The sequence below is a fragment of the Haplochromis burtoni genome, unplaced genomic scaffold (genome assembly GCF_018398535.1).
Source record: "Haplochromis burtoni strain Fernald_Lab_line unplaced genomic scaffold, NCSU_Asbu1 Contig_206, whole genome shotgun sequence".
In the NCBI taxonomy this organism is placed as follows: Eukaryota; Metazoa; Chordata; class Actinopteri; order Cichliformes; family Cichlidae; genus Haplochromis; species Haplochromis burtoni.
Window position 1 is genome coordinate 129,689 of NW_024582567.1, and position 18,255 is coordinate 147,943.

The following is an 18,255-nucleotide window of genomic DNA, read 5'->3' on the forward strand; positions in this document are numbered from 1 at the left end:
TAAAATTGATTTATGTTTGTGGCTGTAATGTGACAAAATGTGGAAAAGTTCAAGGGGGCCGAATACTTTTGCAAGCCACTGTAGATTTAAGAGCGACAGGACTTAGTGCTGCTGAATCTTTGATTTTATTGATTTTTTGCTGTGTTTTACTTGCATCTATTTGAAAGAGTGAGTGTAAACCCAAAACATTATTTTATTTTATATGCTGCAATATGCAGAAAATGGGTTTAAATGTTAAAGAATTTCTTCAAGTCAAAGACTGTTGCATGTAATTTAATTTTTTGCTTAATGCAATGTGCATAAAATTAAAAGATTAAAACTCATAATACAATTTTTAAAAAGAGGCTTTCCATTTGATTCAATTTAATATGACGGATTATGCATAAAAAATAGAATTGGGCTGAAAGGTCTATTGTGTTATTACGTATTCAGGTCGTGTATCATGTTTTTAAAAAGTAACTAAGTAACTAATTACTTTAGAAAATAAGTAATCAGTAAAGTAACGGGATTACTTTTTTGGCAAAGTAATCAGTAATTAATTACTAATTACTGTTTTCAAGTAACTTGACCAACGCTGATATACACACACGGGCTTAAACAATTCTTAACCCTCTTGCACTTTCTAACAGGGCTGCAGACATACTCAGGTAAAGGGTAAAAGCTTGTATTCTTCATTAACATTCACAATACATGTTTAAAATGCACCACATCAGCACAAAAGCTTTTCCACAAGGACACCTGCAATTTCATGTCACAGTGTAATAGATTGCTACAGGCAATTTGCTAACCTGACACTTAATTCAACAGCAAGATGATTTTCTTCACAGTAATTGAGAATGAACAATGAACAATCAGCCATAAGCGGCCAATACAATCTGATTACCTTTGATTCGCCGTGAGCAGCTCAATTTCTTAATTTCTGCCCGATTTTCACAGAAACACAAAGACACCAAAGCAGCTCTAATTTTTTTTCTGTCAGCTTCAGGAATGAAGTTCAAAGTTCACAGGATTTAGCTGGTTTGTTCCAATCATTTTCACATTGACACCCATTCAGATTCTGGCAACTGGGAATAATAGCCCAAACGGTCAATTGAAAAGCAGTCTTCTTTTCATCCCTGGATGACCCAGTTGGAAAACATCAGGTCAAAACTGTGTCTCACAATCGACTAACAATGACACTCTAATTCTGTAAAACCCCACATGATATGCTTTTTTTTTATTCACTCTTAGCATGACAACACAAATGCACTTTCTGTCACTCTGTGTCAGCTTTTCTGGCACGGATTACACCAATCCCTTTAATTTAAATCAGACTTTCTGTGGAAACAGTCCAAACACTTTTGGTGTTTTAGTCCAATACCGATTAAACGGAATGAACAGGGGCCAGGGAGTCAGGCCCACATTTATATGGTATAATCTATGATCTAAGTGCATACACTAATATGGGCCATTTAACTGACCTGCTTATACCACAAAACAAATCACCCTGGCAAGTGTGACTTGATATATTTTTAGTATGTGTGTCCTGGGGGTATTAGGGCTGAGAAGCAACAAGGTCATGGTTGCTATCTGATGCACAGAGGAATATGAGTGTAATGGGATTGGACACAGAGAGTTTTGATGGAAGACAACATTTTATTTAAAGTGAACATAGTATATGGTGTGAGCCATGTTTTGGGGGTTTCAACACTGCCTCTCTTCTACCCACACAAATACATATACTATAAAACTATGCTGTCCCAGCCACGCTAAACTGGAGAGCATTTTAAGTGTGAGCCTTCCTTCTTTGGCTATAGAAGTCTTTACAAACACAAATGTGCATTTTACAGACCTCTGAGGCTTTCGTGGAATTCTGTTTGATGTGGGACAAATGAGATTATGTAGAACTTATTTTGTGATCGCTAACTGCGAGATTCACGGGACGTTAAGAGATCATGTGCATCTATTCCCCTCTGTAAAGGGATTTCTGATTAGTCCCTCATGACCTACCTGAAGTTTGACCGGGGCCATCCAGTTTGGATTCACATTTTGGAAGAGAGCAATCTAAAAAGAGACAGAGATAAAAATGAGAGAGGGAGAGAGAAATTTTAAGAAAGGAAATATAGAGCTAAAGGACTGCCCAGTGACCCACTAAAGCAGCAGCATGACCTTCATCATGTTTTAGTGTCCAAACATTAAAGCCTTGGGATTACAAATGAGAGCGAGTGAGCAATTCGAGAGGAGCCCTTTGATCTACATATCTGGACAGACCCACCCTGAGATTAAACGCTATCAGACATTTTGTACGCAGTTCTACACACACACACACACACACACACACACACACACACACACACACACACACACACACACACAGAGTTGTGTTTTCATATCTTAGTGGGGACATCTACCTGACATAATGCTTTCCCTAATCACATACCCTAACCATCAAAAATTAATGCCTAACCCTAAACATAACCTAATTGTAACCCTGATACTAAAAAAATATTTTGAGTCTCAAAAATGTCTTCAAACTTGTGCGGACAGCTATTTTGTCCCCATAACGGCTGTTGGTCCCACAAGTATAGTAACATCCCAGTTTTTGGTCCCCACAAAGATATGTAAACATGGTACAAACACACACGCGCGTGCACGTTTACATAGATTCATAAATGTGCTACTATATGTGCTATCTGTATTTATCAAGAATATAGGTTTTTCTGTGCTCTTAAACACACGCGTAGACATACGCTCACACACATATAGGACACCCAGCACTGATAAGTGAATTAACTTTTAAAAGATACCAAGTACAGCTGATACCATAGTACCTACTGCCTGAGAAACTATCTTTAAGGAGATAAAATTATTCAACCAGATATGTGAAAAAGCAAAGCTGCGTGCTTGGCAATTTCTATGCTAAGCGTGTAACACTACAGTTGAGACAAATTTGGTCTGCCCAAACCGCTAAGCTGGAATCAATAATGTCAGTTTGAGCACCTCAATTAATTCAGGATAAAATAATCAATAATGACTCATTCATAATGGATCCTCTCCTAGTCCACACATCCAGCACACAAATCTAATTTTGCCAAATTCATACATAAATAAATAAGGCAACATTACTTCAAAGGGAACACTGATGTGAGAGACATTCCATGCCGATGACATAAACCCTTGAAAATAAATAAAAATGAATGAAATGACTCCAGACTGTAATAGAAGTTTCCCAGAAGTCAGTGCAGGTAACAGCTGGACCAAATGACCAAATCATCTTGTAGCCTGTAGAAGACTGAGAAACTCTTTCTGGGTCGCTCACTAGTTGTACACTATAGTGGCAAAAGATAACAGAGAGGAGAGGAGAGGGGCAGCTTAGTCCTTCACTCTAACTTTTCCTGGACTCCTTTATGAAAAGAACAGCCTGGCATATGCTGTCGCCTAGCCAGGATTACAGTAAGCACCTGTTCACGCACAGTACGCTTCATTTTGTACAGTGTAGATAAAGTTTTTGGTCCAGTGAAAAGCACTAACAGAATTTTCAAAAGCTTATATATACATGCATGCACAGCAGCCTGCGAGAGACAGACAGGCAGTCGGAGACACCAAAGGGAACACAAAACAGAAGGTAACCGTCTACCAAATACTGTGAAATAAACAAACCACTAGGTTAAAAATAATTGAAAGATTCTTTACTTGTACCTGAGGACAAGGTCAAGCTGTTAGGAAGTTTTAAAGTAAGTAGGAACTATCCAGATTTCTCCAAAATCTGCACAAATGAACTTCTAGAGAATAAATAATGCAGATTATTTAATGTAAGATAATTAATATAAGAGAAATGTCATGTTTACAAAAGGGAAAACAGAGGAAAACCCTTTTAGAGCAACAATGATAAAGAAAGATGTTAACCTAAATCCTGTGCCTGTTTTTGTGATTGTGTAGGAAAAGAGAGAGGGGAAAAAAGTGAAATCGTGCACCACTAAGTGTGACCAATCAAATTCATTTGAGTGCATGTGTAAATTCGACAACAGCAGAAGCAAGAACCAGTACTTCTGCAAGCCTATACATTAGGATGGTATGTTAGTTTGATCCTCAACCCATTTTATATAAAGGCAGAGAGGCTTTGTCGGCTAAGTCCGAGGAGCACTGGGCTGGCACTGTTCACGCAACACAGATCAGAGCCTGCTGCTGCCTTCAAAGCAAGGGTGAATGATGCAGAGTCAGTCTGTTTGTGAGGGGAAGAGAGACTACACAGTTCCTGCTGGACAGAGTAAGTACAGCTGTTGGCAGAAGACAAGCAGTCACGGGCAGAACACAAGCTCACACATGTATGCAAACACACTCTGCAAGCTGTGCTTTGATTTTACCAAAGCTGAGCCCATGATGCACTTTAGTCCGATTTGTTGTTTTCATGCTGACTAAAGAGCGTCCTTGACTTGCCTGCTAAAGAAAGTAAAACATGCAGAGAAGAGCAGTAAAGAGAACGGGTATATTATCAGAATCAGCTTAAACATAAATAGGAATAGTGTTAAATTAAATATTCCAAAGTTAACAACACTATGTACAATATAAGCAAGATATTACAAGTGAAAAATAGTCCAGATGTCATAAGGAGGAGATGTAAAGTTTAATTGCAGTAGGTAGGAATGCTTTCCTGTGCTGTTCTGCGGTACATCGTGGTAGAATGAGTCTTTTGCTGACCGTGCTACTGTGGCTTTCCAGCAGAAGATGGAGAGGGTGTAAACTAAGAAGCTTGGAAAGAAAAGTGTCTGGACTTCTTTAAGTTGCTTGAAAACATTTCACCTCTCATCCGAGAAGCTTCTTCAGTTCTAAGGTCAAATGGTGACACCAACTGTCTGCCATCTATAATCCAGTTTTGAGATCCCTTCCCAGACGCCTTAACACCCACTCACATCCTGGGCCATCTGACCTCAGGAAATCACATGATAGGGTGGGGGCAAGGTTTCACAATGAGCTCACCAGAAACCCTGGCTGATTGTGACCTACACCCATTTTCACACCTTGGCTCATGTGATTAGGTAGAGGATCATTAGGGGGTCCATTGTCCCCCTTGGGGGGAATACTCCCACAGGGCTTAAATCTGGGACTCTCCATCATTTGACCTTAGAACTGAAGAAGCTGAAGGAAAAAAAAAAAAAAAAAAAAGAACTGAAGAAGCTTCTCGGATGAGAGGTGAAACGTCTTCAAGCAACTTAAAGACGTCCAGACGCTTTTCTTTCCAAGCTCCTTAGACTACGATGACCTGGATGACTGAGAACCTTCACAGAGAGGATGTAATAGATCGTAAAATACTGTCCGTAACTTGGACAGCATCCTCCTTTCTGAAACCGCTGTCAGAGAGTCGAGCTCCACACCCACAGCATCACTGACCTTGTAGGTCAGTTTATTGAGTCTGTTGCTATCCGTTGCACCACAGCGCAGACAATGGCACTGGCCACCACAGACTCATAAAACTTCCTGAGCATCATCCGGCATATATCAAAGGACCTCAGTAGTCTCTGAGAATACAGATGGCTTTGGCCCTTCTTCTAGAGGGTTTCTGTGTTTTTAATGAAGTCCGAGGGGTTTTTTTTGTCAATGTGATCACCGCGGTAACAGTATATGAAGTTTCATGAATGCAGCTTTTGCATGTGTGCTTCTCTGTGTGTGACAGAATATCATTTAAAGTTACTGCCATCAGCCTCATATAAAAATTCAACAGAAAGACTTGAATTAGGAGCTGTAATTTTTTTAAAAGCAAGAAACTAGAGTGCACAGTGCAAGAATGAGGCCTCCTTTTCTTTCTAACTCTACGCAGGAAAAGCAACTGGTACTCTCGCTAACTGGTTTTATGAATGGAAAAAAATAGCACACTGCCTGACACTTGACATGCAACCTTTCTCTCAAAAAGTATTTAAAAAAATAGCCCCAGAACTCAAGCAGAGCACTGGCCTCATGAGTCATTGCTCGTGTTTTTTTTTTTCAAAGTGCTTTTGGTGAAAGTAAAACTGAGACACAAAGCATTGCATGATGCTCCTGACTTAAAAGACTCCACATTCAGATACTACCTTTGCCTGAAAGAGAGACGAGATAAGGGAGGCTATAAGCAGAAAGCTTGAGAAAGGAAGAATCATATTTTCGTTTATGAACATATGGAACTTCATATGACGATGTAAAGCATTTTATAATCTCTGCATTGGTGTCTCGGTTACTGAAGGTACAAGAAAAGAATGGAATTAGATGTGGTGGGACTTGCAAACAGAAGATCTGAATATTACAATAAAAGATCATTACTTGGATATATTACAACCCTGAGCAGAAGCGAGGTCTGAAGTAATGATGGAAGGCTGTGTGGGAGAGAAGTGGAGGAGGCGAGGAAAGGAATGAAAAAGGACAGAACGAGTGGGAGACTGCAGTTGAGTGATAGGCTTCGCTCTTATCAGATGGGGGATTTGCAGAAGACACAGAGACGAACCCACAGCTTATTTTTATGACCTGCAATCCTCCTTCATCCACCCAACCCCCCCTGTGCTTCATAAGCCCGGGGCGACGTGGGTGGGATGTAGTGATTTATACCTATGTGCATGTGTGTGTCATATGTATATGAATGTGCATGTGTTAGAACACAAGACGAACGTACTGAAATTCCTGGTAATTGACTTGACACTAGTAACTGATGCCATTCACATATGTGCACAAATACTCAGCTGATCTTTCTGGATAATTTTCCTGTTAACCACTTTAAATGAACGAACGTGATCTCTGTCACGGTGCAAAATAAGGCAGCGTAGTTTCACTCAAGACCTTAACTCAAATTAACTCAAGAAAATAAATGGCAAACTGAAAAGTTTGATTGGCTTCATTAAAGCTGAAACAACCGCGGCACGTACTTCCACATTTCCTGTGTTAACGTAATGGCCCAGGCCATGTCGGTGTGTCTTCAAAGCGACTCCACAGATGTACGTGACATTTTACAACAATCAATAACTTGGCGTGATGGAGTGTATTACGACTCTCAAAAAGGTCGAGAGCCTTTGATGAGATCGATCAGCATGGTCTGGTTGTAAAACAGGTAATTGCCTCACTTTGCACCCTTCTTGATTGTCTTTGCCATAAAACTCTTAGAAATGGATCCCGATATCTGGCCCTTATAATACAGTGTACAGTAGGCTTTTTATATAAATTCACAGTAAGTGGAGAATTAACTCTTTATTAGCCATATCAGCAACTTTGTGAGGGTATTTCAGGCACACAGGCACCAGCATCTGGTCTGTTTATTGCACATACTTGCTCAATTTGATCACAAGTGGGATGGAACATAAATGCCACTCCACTGCAACATATATGTTTAAGGGGGAAAATTAGTACATCTGTTTAAATTCAATTTGCTAATATCAGGGATTAAATACTTTCCATACAGTTTGACTCCTATATAAGTCTCAACACACTGCCAATGCTTTAAATTGAAATTAGGAATTATTAATGCCTTAAACACACTGTAAAGCTACTCAGTGGGTTAGATCGGACCCTATGGTGGGCCAGTTTTTGCTTACTGGCTGTGCACAACTGATTTATGGGTCTGTTATCTCTCTCTTACATGGAGAATTAATTTTGGAATACGCTGTTGCTTGCACACCTGTGAAAGATAATTGGATTTTGACAGAAGATTTGGACGTTCAGCAGATGATAAACAAGCATAAATGGTTAAAAACTTACTGTAAGGCTCAGCATGAATGTGCAAATATTTATTACTTATGGTACAAAAACCGAAAGTATACAGTATTAAATGACCAATTTGAGAGAACTCAAGTTCATAAGCACTCCTTTTGGTCCAGTTTGTATCATTTTGTTTTCAAGCAAGCGCTCTGAAAACAGCCTAAAACATTTCCTGGCTCCGAGATGTTGGCATTTAATATACATAATCTGCATGTTTTGTGGACAGCGTCTTAACTGTTGGCTTTAGAGCAAAGGTTCTAACATTTCTGACAAGCACGCGAGTAAAAATGTACACGTCGGCCAAAGATATGGAGAATCTCTGCTGCGAATAAAAACGGCCAAGCAATGACGCAATAAAGAATAACTGGACTTTCCAATATTTCGAATGTTTGCTATCTTAAGACTTTTTGAAAATATGTCTTAAAACTATGCCAAAAAAATGCAGTTTACTGAATAGTTTTCTGATGCATGAAGTCTAAATAACACACAGTTTTACTCCAAATCTTCATCCCACAAGGAGGTCGGCTAGGAGGAAAACACCCTGATGAGTGCAGCCACACAAACCTTGGGCTGCGACCCGGCCAGTCATTCAACCAGCAAAATTTCCCCCCTTTTTGCTGACAGCTTCTCCATCTTTAGCCTGTGGCACTATGTGGATTATGATTGATCGACAGTTTCTTGTAAAGCCAGTGGAGTTAAAACTTTGATCTGCAAACATGCTACAAGTCAATCTTGGACTTTACCCTGGTTTTCTCTGCTGCGTCACACTTATTTAACAAATAGTTTATTGGTTGTTGTCATTTTGGCTTCTTTTACTGATTTTTAACTATTACCAAGGTACTAATTCTTGACCACTGCCTTATTTGGCATTGGACGGTATAATCAGCTGATGATGGCTAATAAAGAAGAGTTAAAATAAAAGAAAAATGATTATTTAGTAGTGCTGTCAGCATTAATCTTGTAAAAATGACGTAAACTCCATAACCGCATTAACGCCACAAATCTCCGTTAGCGAGTTAATGCGGATCGCCCCTTACGTGGGGCTGCACGGCGCTAAGGCATTAACGAGCTAACCGCGCCAAAGCGTTAACGAGCTAAACACGCTAACGCATTAACTAGCTAACCGCGCTAACGCGTTGATGCTGTGCAAACCCACGCACGGGGCGCTCTGCGTTAACTCGCTAACTCGATTTGTGGCATTAATGTGGTTATGGCGTTAACGTCTTTTTAACAAGATTAACGCTGACAGCACTATAATTTAGGGTTTTTTTTTAATTTATTTGTATACAGTGACACAGAATGAGGATGCTTTATTTTTGTCACATTTGCAAGGCAGACAAAAGTGTTACCAATGTTTACCACTAGTCAATTACTCTAAACCCCTAGTTCTAAAGTAACGTTTCACATATAAAAATGTTGGTTCATGTTGTTACTCTGTGCAACACTGAAATACACTCATATATCCCAGCGTTAAGGAAGGCAAAGCTACTTATCAGCCTGTTTCTTGTGATTGCAAACACAAATGCTGCCATGAAAGAGATTGTTATGTCCTTGTGTAACTAGCATTTTACAAAAAGCATAGGGATATCTATGTTTTTCAAACTAGTCCTGTTTTTCTGTGGAAGTTTACCTAACAGACTCTTTAAGCAGTGCCGGCTGATTTAGCAGCACAGGCACTGCCAATCTAAGCTTACAGTCTTTAACTCTGACCAACTGCCAATTAAGCTGCTCCGAGAAGCGACCGTAAGGTCTCAGCCTCAAGACCAGAGTAGCCTACATTTTGCAGGGTGTACTCCACCCAAGCCTCAGATCTATAATTTGATGACTGAAGAGTTTTTTTGTCCCTCTAAGTATGTCATGTCCTCTCTTTCTGGATCTCACTCCAGTTCCCCTCAATCCCACATTTACATTCACTTTCTTCAATCTGTTTCTCTTTGCCTTCACTCTGCCGTTTCTCTCAGTACACACTGCATGTTTTAAGATGCATACTGCACTGTCTGTTGGAAGTTCTCTTCCTCATCTACATGATTATATAAGATTTACGCTTGAGTCTGCGAGGAAACGCTAGGTCGTTATGCTTCCATCGATTGCGAGTGTGCTCAACGAAAATAAAGAATCACTGCTCAGTGATCTGGCTGCTATTGCAGCCTGCACTGGCAGAGGTCACTGGGTTCACTTTGGGCACGGAGAGAAATGTCTCACTTTAATGTCAGACTGACTCTGGTAATAATGATTGAAGCATTTTGATTCTAGTTTTAATGCAAGAATTACTGAGGGACAAGCCATTAAAAGCAACATGGACGGAGCCTCAGTAAGTATCACTGTTAGTCAGTCGCTGGTACGATTCTGTAAACTTGTCTATGCAGTACAAGGTTGTCATAATAGTCCCTAATAGTCCAAGATCTGATATCCCAATGTTGGTGTTGTTCCTACATCATGATAATAATCGTGGTCTAGAATCACCATTGCAACTGGCCAGTGAAGTTGCCATACTATTATGTTAGCATTAGCCAAAGGGTTAGCTAGCAACCAAAATGAGTTACCTAAATTTGGCTGACAGCAAACCTAACTTGATAATATATGTATGTCTTGTATATAGTATTAACAAAGACAACATTTATTATGCTTACTATATGTTTTTAACAGTACAAGCACAACAACTGCAAATAGTTGTTCATGCCATAAAAAGTAGATCTTTGCAAAAAAACCTAAACCCTAGGGCTGGGCCATATCACGGTAATACTGTTATAATGTTGGGCAATGATAAGAAAATGAAATATCGCGATAGAATATGAGTAAAACGCGCATGCGCAGTGCCTTTGTTTTCATATGCAAATGACGGAAAAGGCATGGCGGCTATGGAGAATGAGTAGGGCAAAAGCAGATCATTGAATGATACAGATGAACCAGAATTGGTTTGTAAAAATGGTGCAGCTTCAGTGATGTGGAACTGCTTTGGTTTTTGTCCGTCATATAGCCACCAAAGCACATTTTTTTGTACATGGCGCTCAAAAATCTGTCAAAAAATGTTTTAGTACGACTTTGCATTATGTCTACCATAGTCAGGAGCCACTTGGAGTAATACGTACTGTGCTTCAACCTAATATTACCGTATTGTGTGCGTATAAGGATCCCAAAATGGCACCTGTTAAGAGACATGCGTATGAAGCGGATTTTAAACTCAGTCGTGCAGTAGAACATGGGAATAGAGCAGCTGTGACAGAATTCAGAATTAATGAATCAATGGTATGGAAGTGGAGGAAGCAAAAAGAATGAGTTGAGTATGGTTTGACTAATCTGACTGTTTTGTTTCACTTAATGCGCCAGAAAAATACGTATTTGACTTATTTATTTGGCACACTGCAGTTTTATGTTGCTAAGCACCTCTTTTTAACTTTTGTGGATATTATACATGGTTATGCTGAGGATATTTCCGCCCATTTTCACTGGAAATGCCTTTTGGTTAAACTGTCAGCAAGGAATTTGCATTTGCACTGTAAAAATTTTATATAGCTTTAATGCACATAAAAAAACAACTGCTTGTTTAAGTGAAATAAAATTGATGGGGGTTTTTGCGCTGATAAAGTTGTCGAGTTGTAAAGTATTTTGTTTCACATCAATTATATCGTCAGTTATATCGTTATCGCAAATTTTCAAATATATATCATGATAAATATTTTTGGCCATATTGCCCTACCGTACTAAACCCTATAGTTTATTGATATTATGACTAAAGATGCCAGTCCTATGACCAATGTAGTTGACTGTAGACTGGGAATATGGCTCTAATGTAAGATGTTTTGACAGTTATTGGACCTTCTTCCAACATACATCTGGTTGCTTTTACGCCAATTGAGTTTCACAGTGCAGCTCTGTACAATAATAGTATTGCGCAGGGCCAGTAACTTCATTTAGCATCACTCAAAAGACTATATGAATTAATGCCTTTTATAATATACCATGATCCCAGTTTTATTTTTTTGTCTTGCCAGTAAGGCTCGCCCCAAAGCGCCTTAATGTATTTGAAAGCGGTTAATCAGAAGATATGATGGGTTGCAACATAATCTGATTTGTTGGCTCATATTGCTAGTGATGCAAGTGTCACATCACCGGCCATATGGAATACAGAAGACTCTATTCAGCAATCTGCCAAATTAGAAATTGGCAGCACATCTTAATGACAGACATGCCGTATGTATGACATTACATGGAATAAAGTCATTTAAGCATGAAATAACACTTATTGGTCAATATTTGTAGAAGTCAAACTGGATAATGATTTGCATTTTGCACAACTTGTAATGTAGAACATGCAATACTCACTGCAAACTGCAAACTCAGAGCACTGCAACCCCAGTTCTATAATTGTCTGAATGAATGAATGAACAGAAGTTTAAAATCCCAACTTTACTCACGCACTCTTACATTATTAACAGCAAACCCGGGAAAATAACTATATACATGACAAAGAGTGCTGTTCTTTGACAGACCTACACTTCAAGTTTACTCATTTTGACAATGAGTGGATTTTTAGGTTGCAAACTAATGGTTGTATTGCACATTAAATAAGGATAATTGTATATAATAATTAGAGCAGGGCGATATGACCAAAATATTTATCACAATATGCATTTGAAAATTTGCGATAACGATATAACTGACGATGTAATTGACACTAGACAAAATACTTTACAACTCGACAACTTTATTAGTGCAAAAAAAACCCCCATCAATGTATTTTTACTTAAACAAGCAGCTGTTTTTGATGTGCATTAAAGTTATATAAAAATTTAACAGTGCAAAAGCAAATTCCTTGCTGACAGTTTAACCAAAAGGCATTTCCAGTGGAAATTGACCGACATATCCTCAGCATAACCATGTATAATATCCACAAGTTAAAAAGAGGTTATACACACACAATACGGTAATATTATGTTGAAGCACAGTATGTATCACTTCGCGAGGCTCCTGCCTACGGTAGCCGTAATGCTCCGACAATCCATCAAGCAGTGCGGCTTCGTAGCTTAGCAAAGTCGTACTAAAACATTTGACAGATTTTCGAGCGCCGTGTACCACATAAAATCGTTAAGGGGCACTGTCGATTTTCAGAAAAATCAAAGGATTAATTTTAAGTGTGCCGTATTTTGAAAAAAAAATACGCTAATAACGACGGCCCGCTAGCATGCTCTAGCAAAAATAGTGATTTGTTGTGTATCTGACAGATGAAAGCTAAACCAGTTCCACACCACTGAAGTTGCAGCATTTTTACAAACCAATTCTGGTTCATCTGTTTCATTCAACGATCCGCTTTCGCCCTTCTCATTCTCCATCGCCGCCATGCTTTTTCCGCCATGTGCATATGTAAACAAAGGCACTGCGCATGCGCATTTTACCCATATTCTATCGCGATATTTCATTTTCTTATCATTGCCCAACATTATACCGGTATTACCGTGAATGGTATGATATGGCCCAGCCCTAATAATGATATATTACAAAAAACTATATATTTAAATAGGCGTAGGTAACTTATTATAGATCAGTGCACAGTTACACATATATTATTGTAATGAGGGACTGTGTATTACATAGCTCTATTTATTTACATATAGTGTATATGTATATATTAGACTGTATAACCAAGAACAGACATATAATGAGTTAAATAGGGAATGAATAAGCATTTGCTCCACCCACTCATTTTCAAACAGGAAATGGTTGATATTTTATAGGATTTCAGTCTATTGAGTTTGACTGACATGGTTTTTTCACATTAATATGATGGCTTTCTTTTACTTAATGTTTCTTGGGCTTTTTTATCTTTATTTACATTAGTTACATGTTCAAAACTAAGATCTCATCCATACAACTTTCATGCTCATTTAGACAGATAAAGATATGGAACAGTTCCTGACTTCTATATCTAGGGAAATCTTTAGTTATGAGCAACTTGCCTTGATCACAAATGACCTAATATTTTCACAGTTACGTTTTCGAGTAATCAGCTGTTGCACAATGATGCCTTACTTCAAACACTTGATCCAATCCAAAATTCAAAATGGAAACAAAGGAGTATTAATACATATTCTTGATCTGATAGTCAACTGATTGTGCTATTTATATAAAGGATAGGGAACAACTAAATATAACTATGAGGAGTGTTATTGTACTGCCATGCCTTATGAGGTTTTCTCTGCAGTTAGGTGAAAATCTTGACGGATGCTCGAACAGCTGAGCAGCTGAATATGTCTCATCTTTGACCAGTTGCAACATTTTCGAGATTAGAGTCTAAGTCATGGCACAAGAAACCTCGGAGAGTGACTCAGCGGCTGAGCTGTGATCCACAGCAACAGTGTGGGACTCAGAGATGGAGCACCATCTGCTCACTGAAAATAATCACGCGGAGATGAACACTGACTATTTTCGAGGACCAGTGAGAATATTATCCGTTCAGGTGAGGCGAATTAAACACCAGGGCTGGATGTGGATGTAAATGTGTTGATGAAACTCAAATCACTTTCAATCCAAATAGTCCACCAGCTTTATACATAATGTACAAGCTTAAATAGTTATCCAGATCGTAAAGACGTTAGTCTTTCTCTAAGTCAGACTCTTAGTCAGTGACCAAGCTGTTCAGGTAGCCCATCGATCACTTTAGTGTTGGTTCAGTAAAAGAATCTGCTACCTTTTGTTTTCCTTCACTGACTAACTAGGGCACCACAGTGCACCCACAGACACACACACACAAATCCCCAAAATAGGTATTCAGAATCAACTAGGATGGGCAGCTGTTTGGCAATATTTCAACATGGAATGGACTGGCATGGTTTAGGATTCAAGCTATGCATGCAGGAACAAATTAATTAATTGACATGTTTGCATTGGGCTGAGAGTAAAAAGGTATAGAAATAGAACATAAAAAGAAAGGTCAGGGAAATTGATGAATGAATCAATCAGCTTTAAGGAGATGTACATAGAAATTAATATAAGAGTGTTGAAAGGAGGAAACTGCTAAATGGTAAAAATATATCCCTTTCAATGTCAGATTGATTTCAGGTTATTAATGTATTTGAGTGCACATGATTTTGTGCTTTTGGGCATATTTTTCAAAGTCTCAAAAAGCAAAGAAAAGCGTAACTTTCACCTTTGAACTGTCCGACAGTATTCACAATGCATTTTGTTGTTTTCCCAGAACCTTCTTTTTCCATACTTTCTCTTCATAATAGGCTCTCGTAAAAGTTTCTTGAGGGCATAACCTATTTCTGTCTCCATCATGAATACTGTATGAACTGCATTTGCTGCTATATAAACAACCAAGCAGCCCAACTTCACTCTGAGCCAACTTTCCAGCCTGATACAACACAGCTATAGGAAAATACATTGGCAGGCATCCAACCAACCGTAACAACGGATTTGAATACAATCCATTTTGACAACATTCCTTACTGTCTGACTGGGAGGGAAGGCAATATCCAGGAGAAGGTATGGGGTTTATATCGGCTGTTTAAAAAGTGCGCACGTGCAAGCGCAAGGCTGCTGCATTTTATCAAATAATTTTCACTTAAGTGGTGTAAGTGTGTGTGAGCGTGTGTGTTCCTACAAGTGGATGTGGTGGACAGCAGACCCCAAGGCACCAGGTGTCAGAGAGAGAAACAGCTGAGAGAGAGAGAGACAGCTGCTTGTGCTGTTGTGTATCAGAGGTGCTCCCAATACTGGACTGTCAGCCTAATGATTGTCAGATTCGATTAAAGAGGTATGCTATAAAGGCTGAATAGGATAAAAAGAAAACATTTAATCATGAATGTGTTAAGTCTGGTTAAGATACAGATTAAAACAGATCTTCCTATAGAGTGGAACACATAAGGAATTATTATCACTGGAGTAAGGACACTCCAGTTATCTGAAATGACAGATCAAAAACGGATTAAAAAAATGTTTGCCACAGACACCTAAATCTTAATGCATGGCTGATATCAAGGAGGCTTAAAGCCCTCTAGGACCTATAAATAGTGTTTACATTATTTCCATGGTGAGGGATAAGGCTGGCAGGCCAATCCTTGTTTGTTGTGATGATGCCATCATATCAGGGAGGCTCTACGCTATAGAGTGCAACCTATTGCCCATACATGCATCTATGGCCTAGCCTATGAGTGCATAAGATGATGAGAGAGGTTCGCTAAGATCCCCATCTACTGGCTTCCCGTGTTTCTCTCTATTTGAAGACATGAAAAATAAATTTTACAAAAGGATCGAGTCACATCTGGTGGGGTTCGTGATGGATAGTGTGTGTATAGCATCAAAACACTCCTTCAGCCCGAGGAGACCACGGTCTAGTTCTATCACATCCACACCTTGTTGTAGCCTAGGCTGCTTGGTCCAACCCAAAATGGGGTCACTGCATAATAATCAAATCCCATATTTCAAGAGGTATGATTGGTGGTTGTCATTAAAAAAGGTGCGACATGACAACTGAGTGGTTGACTACAATGTGGTAAATAACTACAAAACTGTGAGCATCTCTCCAGCACGTCCGACGCGCACTCTGCATCTCGCCCATCACTGCTTTTTGTCATATTTGGCAACAATGTGGCAGACCACCAGTGAACACGCCGATAGCTCAGGGTCTCCTAGAGGGAGACTCGCCCCTTCTCTGACTTACCGGATTTGAAAAACGCCGCTATGTCTGCCGCGTCCTTCCCAGCCTCATCTAGCCCCTCTCCTGCGCTCATGGCTGCGCTCGCTTGTGCGGAAATAGCGATAGATATCCTCAAAGTGTTAGGTTGCTGCAAGAACTATTATATCAGCAAAAGCGGGTCCTGATGCCGATCATTGAAGCAGATCCGCTCATATAGTCGGTGCTCTCTTCATTAAGCGAGAGACCTTCTCCTCCATTTTGGCCGAGAAGGGAAAATCCTGGCGACCGATCGGCGGCGCTCCCGAGTTGGGGACGTGAGGCCGACAGCCGGGGAGGAGGAGGAGGAGGAAGGGGGTGATAATGAGAGAAGGCGGAGGTAAAAGAGGAGGGGAATAGGAGGACTGAGGAACGAGGGCTATTCCGATTCGAGGGGTGGGTGGGGGTGGGATATCCTGGGATTCCGTTTCGGGGGGTTTTGGTGCAGTGTGCGCCACCCAAATTTAGTGTGCGCCACAGCACATCAGCAGTCCCAGGCGTCACTTAATGCGGTGCTGATGCGGGTTGCGTGGGAGTCATACCATAGAAATTTATACTTTAATTGCTTCAAGCTCAGATATTACATCAGATGTGATATGGAGAGGCACAGATGTCCATGTCGGCACAGTGAAGTTGTATTCACATATCTGACTTTCTCATATAGTCCAGGCCTTTCTAACGAAATTCTTACGAAGGAAAACACGATTTCACATGTCCACGAGGGTCACTGAGTTCTGGTGTTGCATCATTTAGTTCCCGGTTTGCTTTTAGCTGCTGCGAGGTGTCGCGTGTCTTCTCTCAGTGATGCCAATCCACCCACGCTTTTAGTTATAACAGGGTGAAAACGACCGTGGCAGAGAATGACATCATCATCCTCTCTTCATCTCCTCTGTGATGAAGAGGATGCTACGGCATGAGGTCATTTGCCCCACAAATCTAACCCAGTTCAACAGGACAGCTGCAGCTCAGTCCTGGAGGAACAGGACGCTGCTGCCATCTAGGGGTTGTCGTCACATATTGCCTCGGGAGGTCAGCAGCGCTGCACGGTGGAGATGTTTGCGAATAGAAATTGACTCCGCAACTTCATTACCTCCAGCAGTTGGCGCTGTTTGTAAAAGTAATCATATTGACTAAGCCAGTGACTCTCACACAGGAGTCCAGGAACTAAACGGGGTGCTTTTACACTTTCAGTAGAACAATTAGGTCACCTACTTGGACATATAAATAAAAAGAAAGGAAGGAAAGAAAATCTAGTTAAGTAGAAATAAAAAGGTATGGAAGGTAATAGCATTAAAAACGGCTTCCTAAACATTTAAAATTGAATAGAAGCTCAAAGCAGTGAATTAACTAGTAGTAAGTGTGTCATAAAATGACTTGAAGTCGATAACAAGAATCTTATACATCAGCCAGGTCATCTGGGGTAACTTTTATAGCCTGCAAGGTCAAGGTGGCCTATTAGCTGAAGAACCACCCATGTTAGCAAGTTATCTGTGATAGTAGGCCAGAGAATGGTTGGAGAAGGTGGGAGAGATGAAAGTTGTGAAATTAACCATAACTGATAAATGTTTAACTGAATACAACAGCTGAGAATAAACAGTATAAGGTCAACAAATTAAGAAATGGTTCAAGTAGCTGAAAGCTAAGAGGCTATATAGTTAAATTCAGTACAGTGCAAATGTGTTGAGCCACCACTCATTTCTTTACATTTTCCTCGAAAGATAGAAAATAGGTGCAGAAATTTATTGAGTCGTGTGCAACTATACATGGCAATACTTTAAATGATACAGAGTTTGTATAATCTATCTATCTATCTATCTATCTATCTATCTATCTATCTATCTATCTATCTATCTATCTATCTATCTATCTATCTATCTATCTATCTATCTATC

General features: G+C 39.7%; 1 protein-coding gene across 4 annotated transcripts in view; it reads right to left on the bottom strand.

Annotated features, from left to right (window-relative positions):
- Positions 1-16,682, bottom strand: part of triob (trio Rho guanine nucleotide exchange factor b) — a 107,453-nt gene extending 90,771 nt beyond the window's left edge. The window contains exons 1-2 of one of the 4 annotated variants that reach the window (XM_042226311.1): positions 16,352-16,682; positions 1,990-2,043 (exon numbers count right to left, since the gene is read on the bottom strand). In XM_042226311.1, coding sequence (XP_042082245.1) covers positions 1,990-2,043; positions 16,352-16,421 — 124 coding nt within the window. In that variant the 5' untranslated portion in view covers positions 16,422-16,682. The remainder of the gene's footprint in view (positions 1-1,989; positions 2,044-16,351) is intronic. The other 3 variants (XM_042226315.1, XM_014337995.2, XM_042226313.1) reach the window with 3 other exon arrangements.
- Between the last annotated feature and the right edge of the window lie 1,573 nt (positions 16,683-18,255).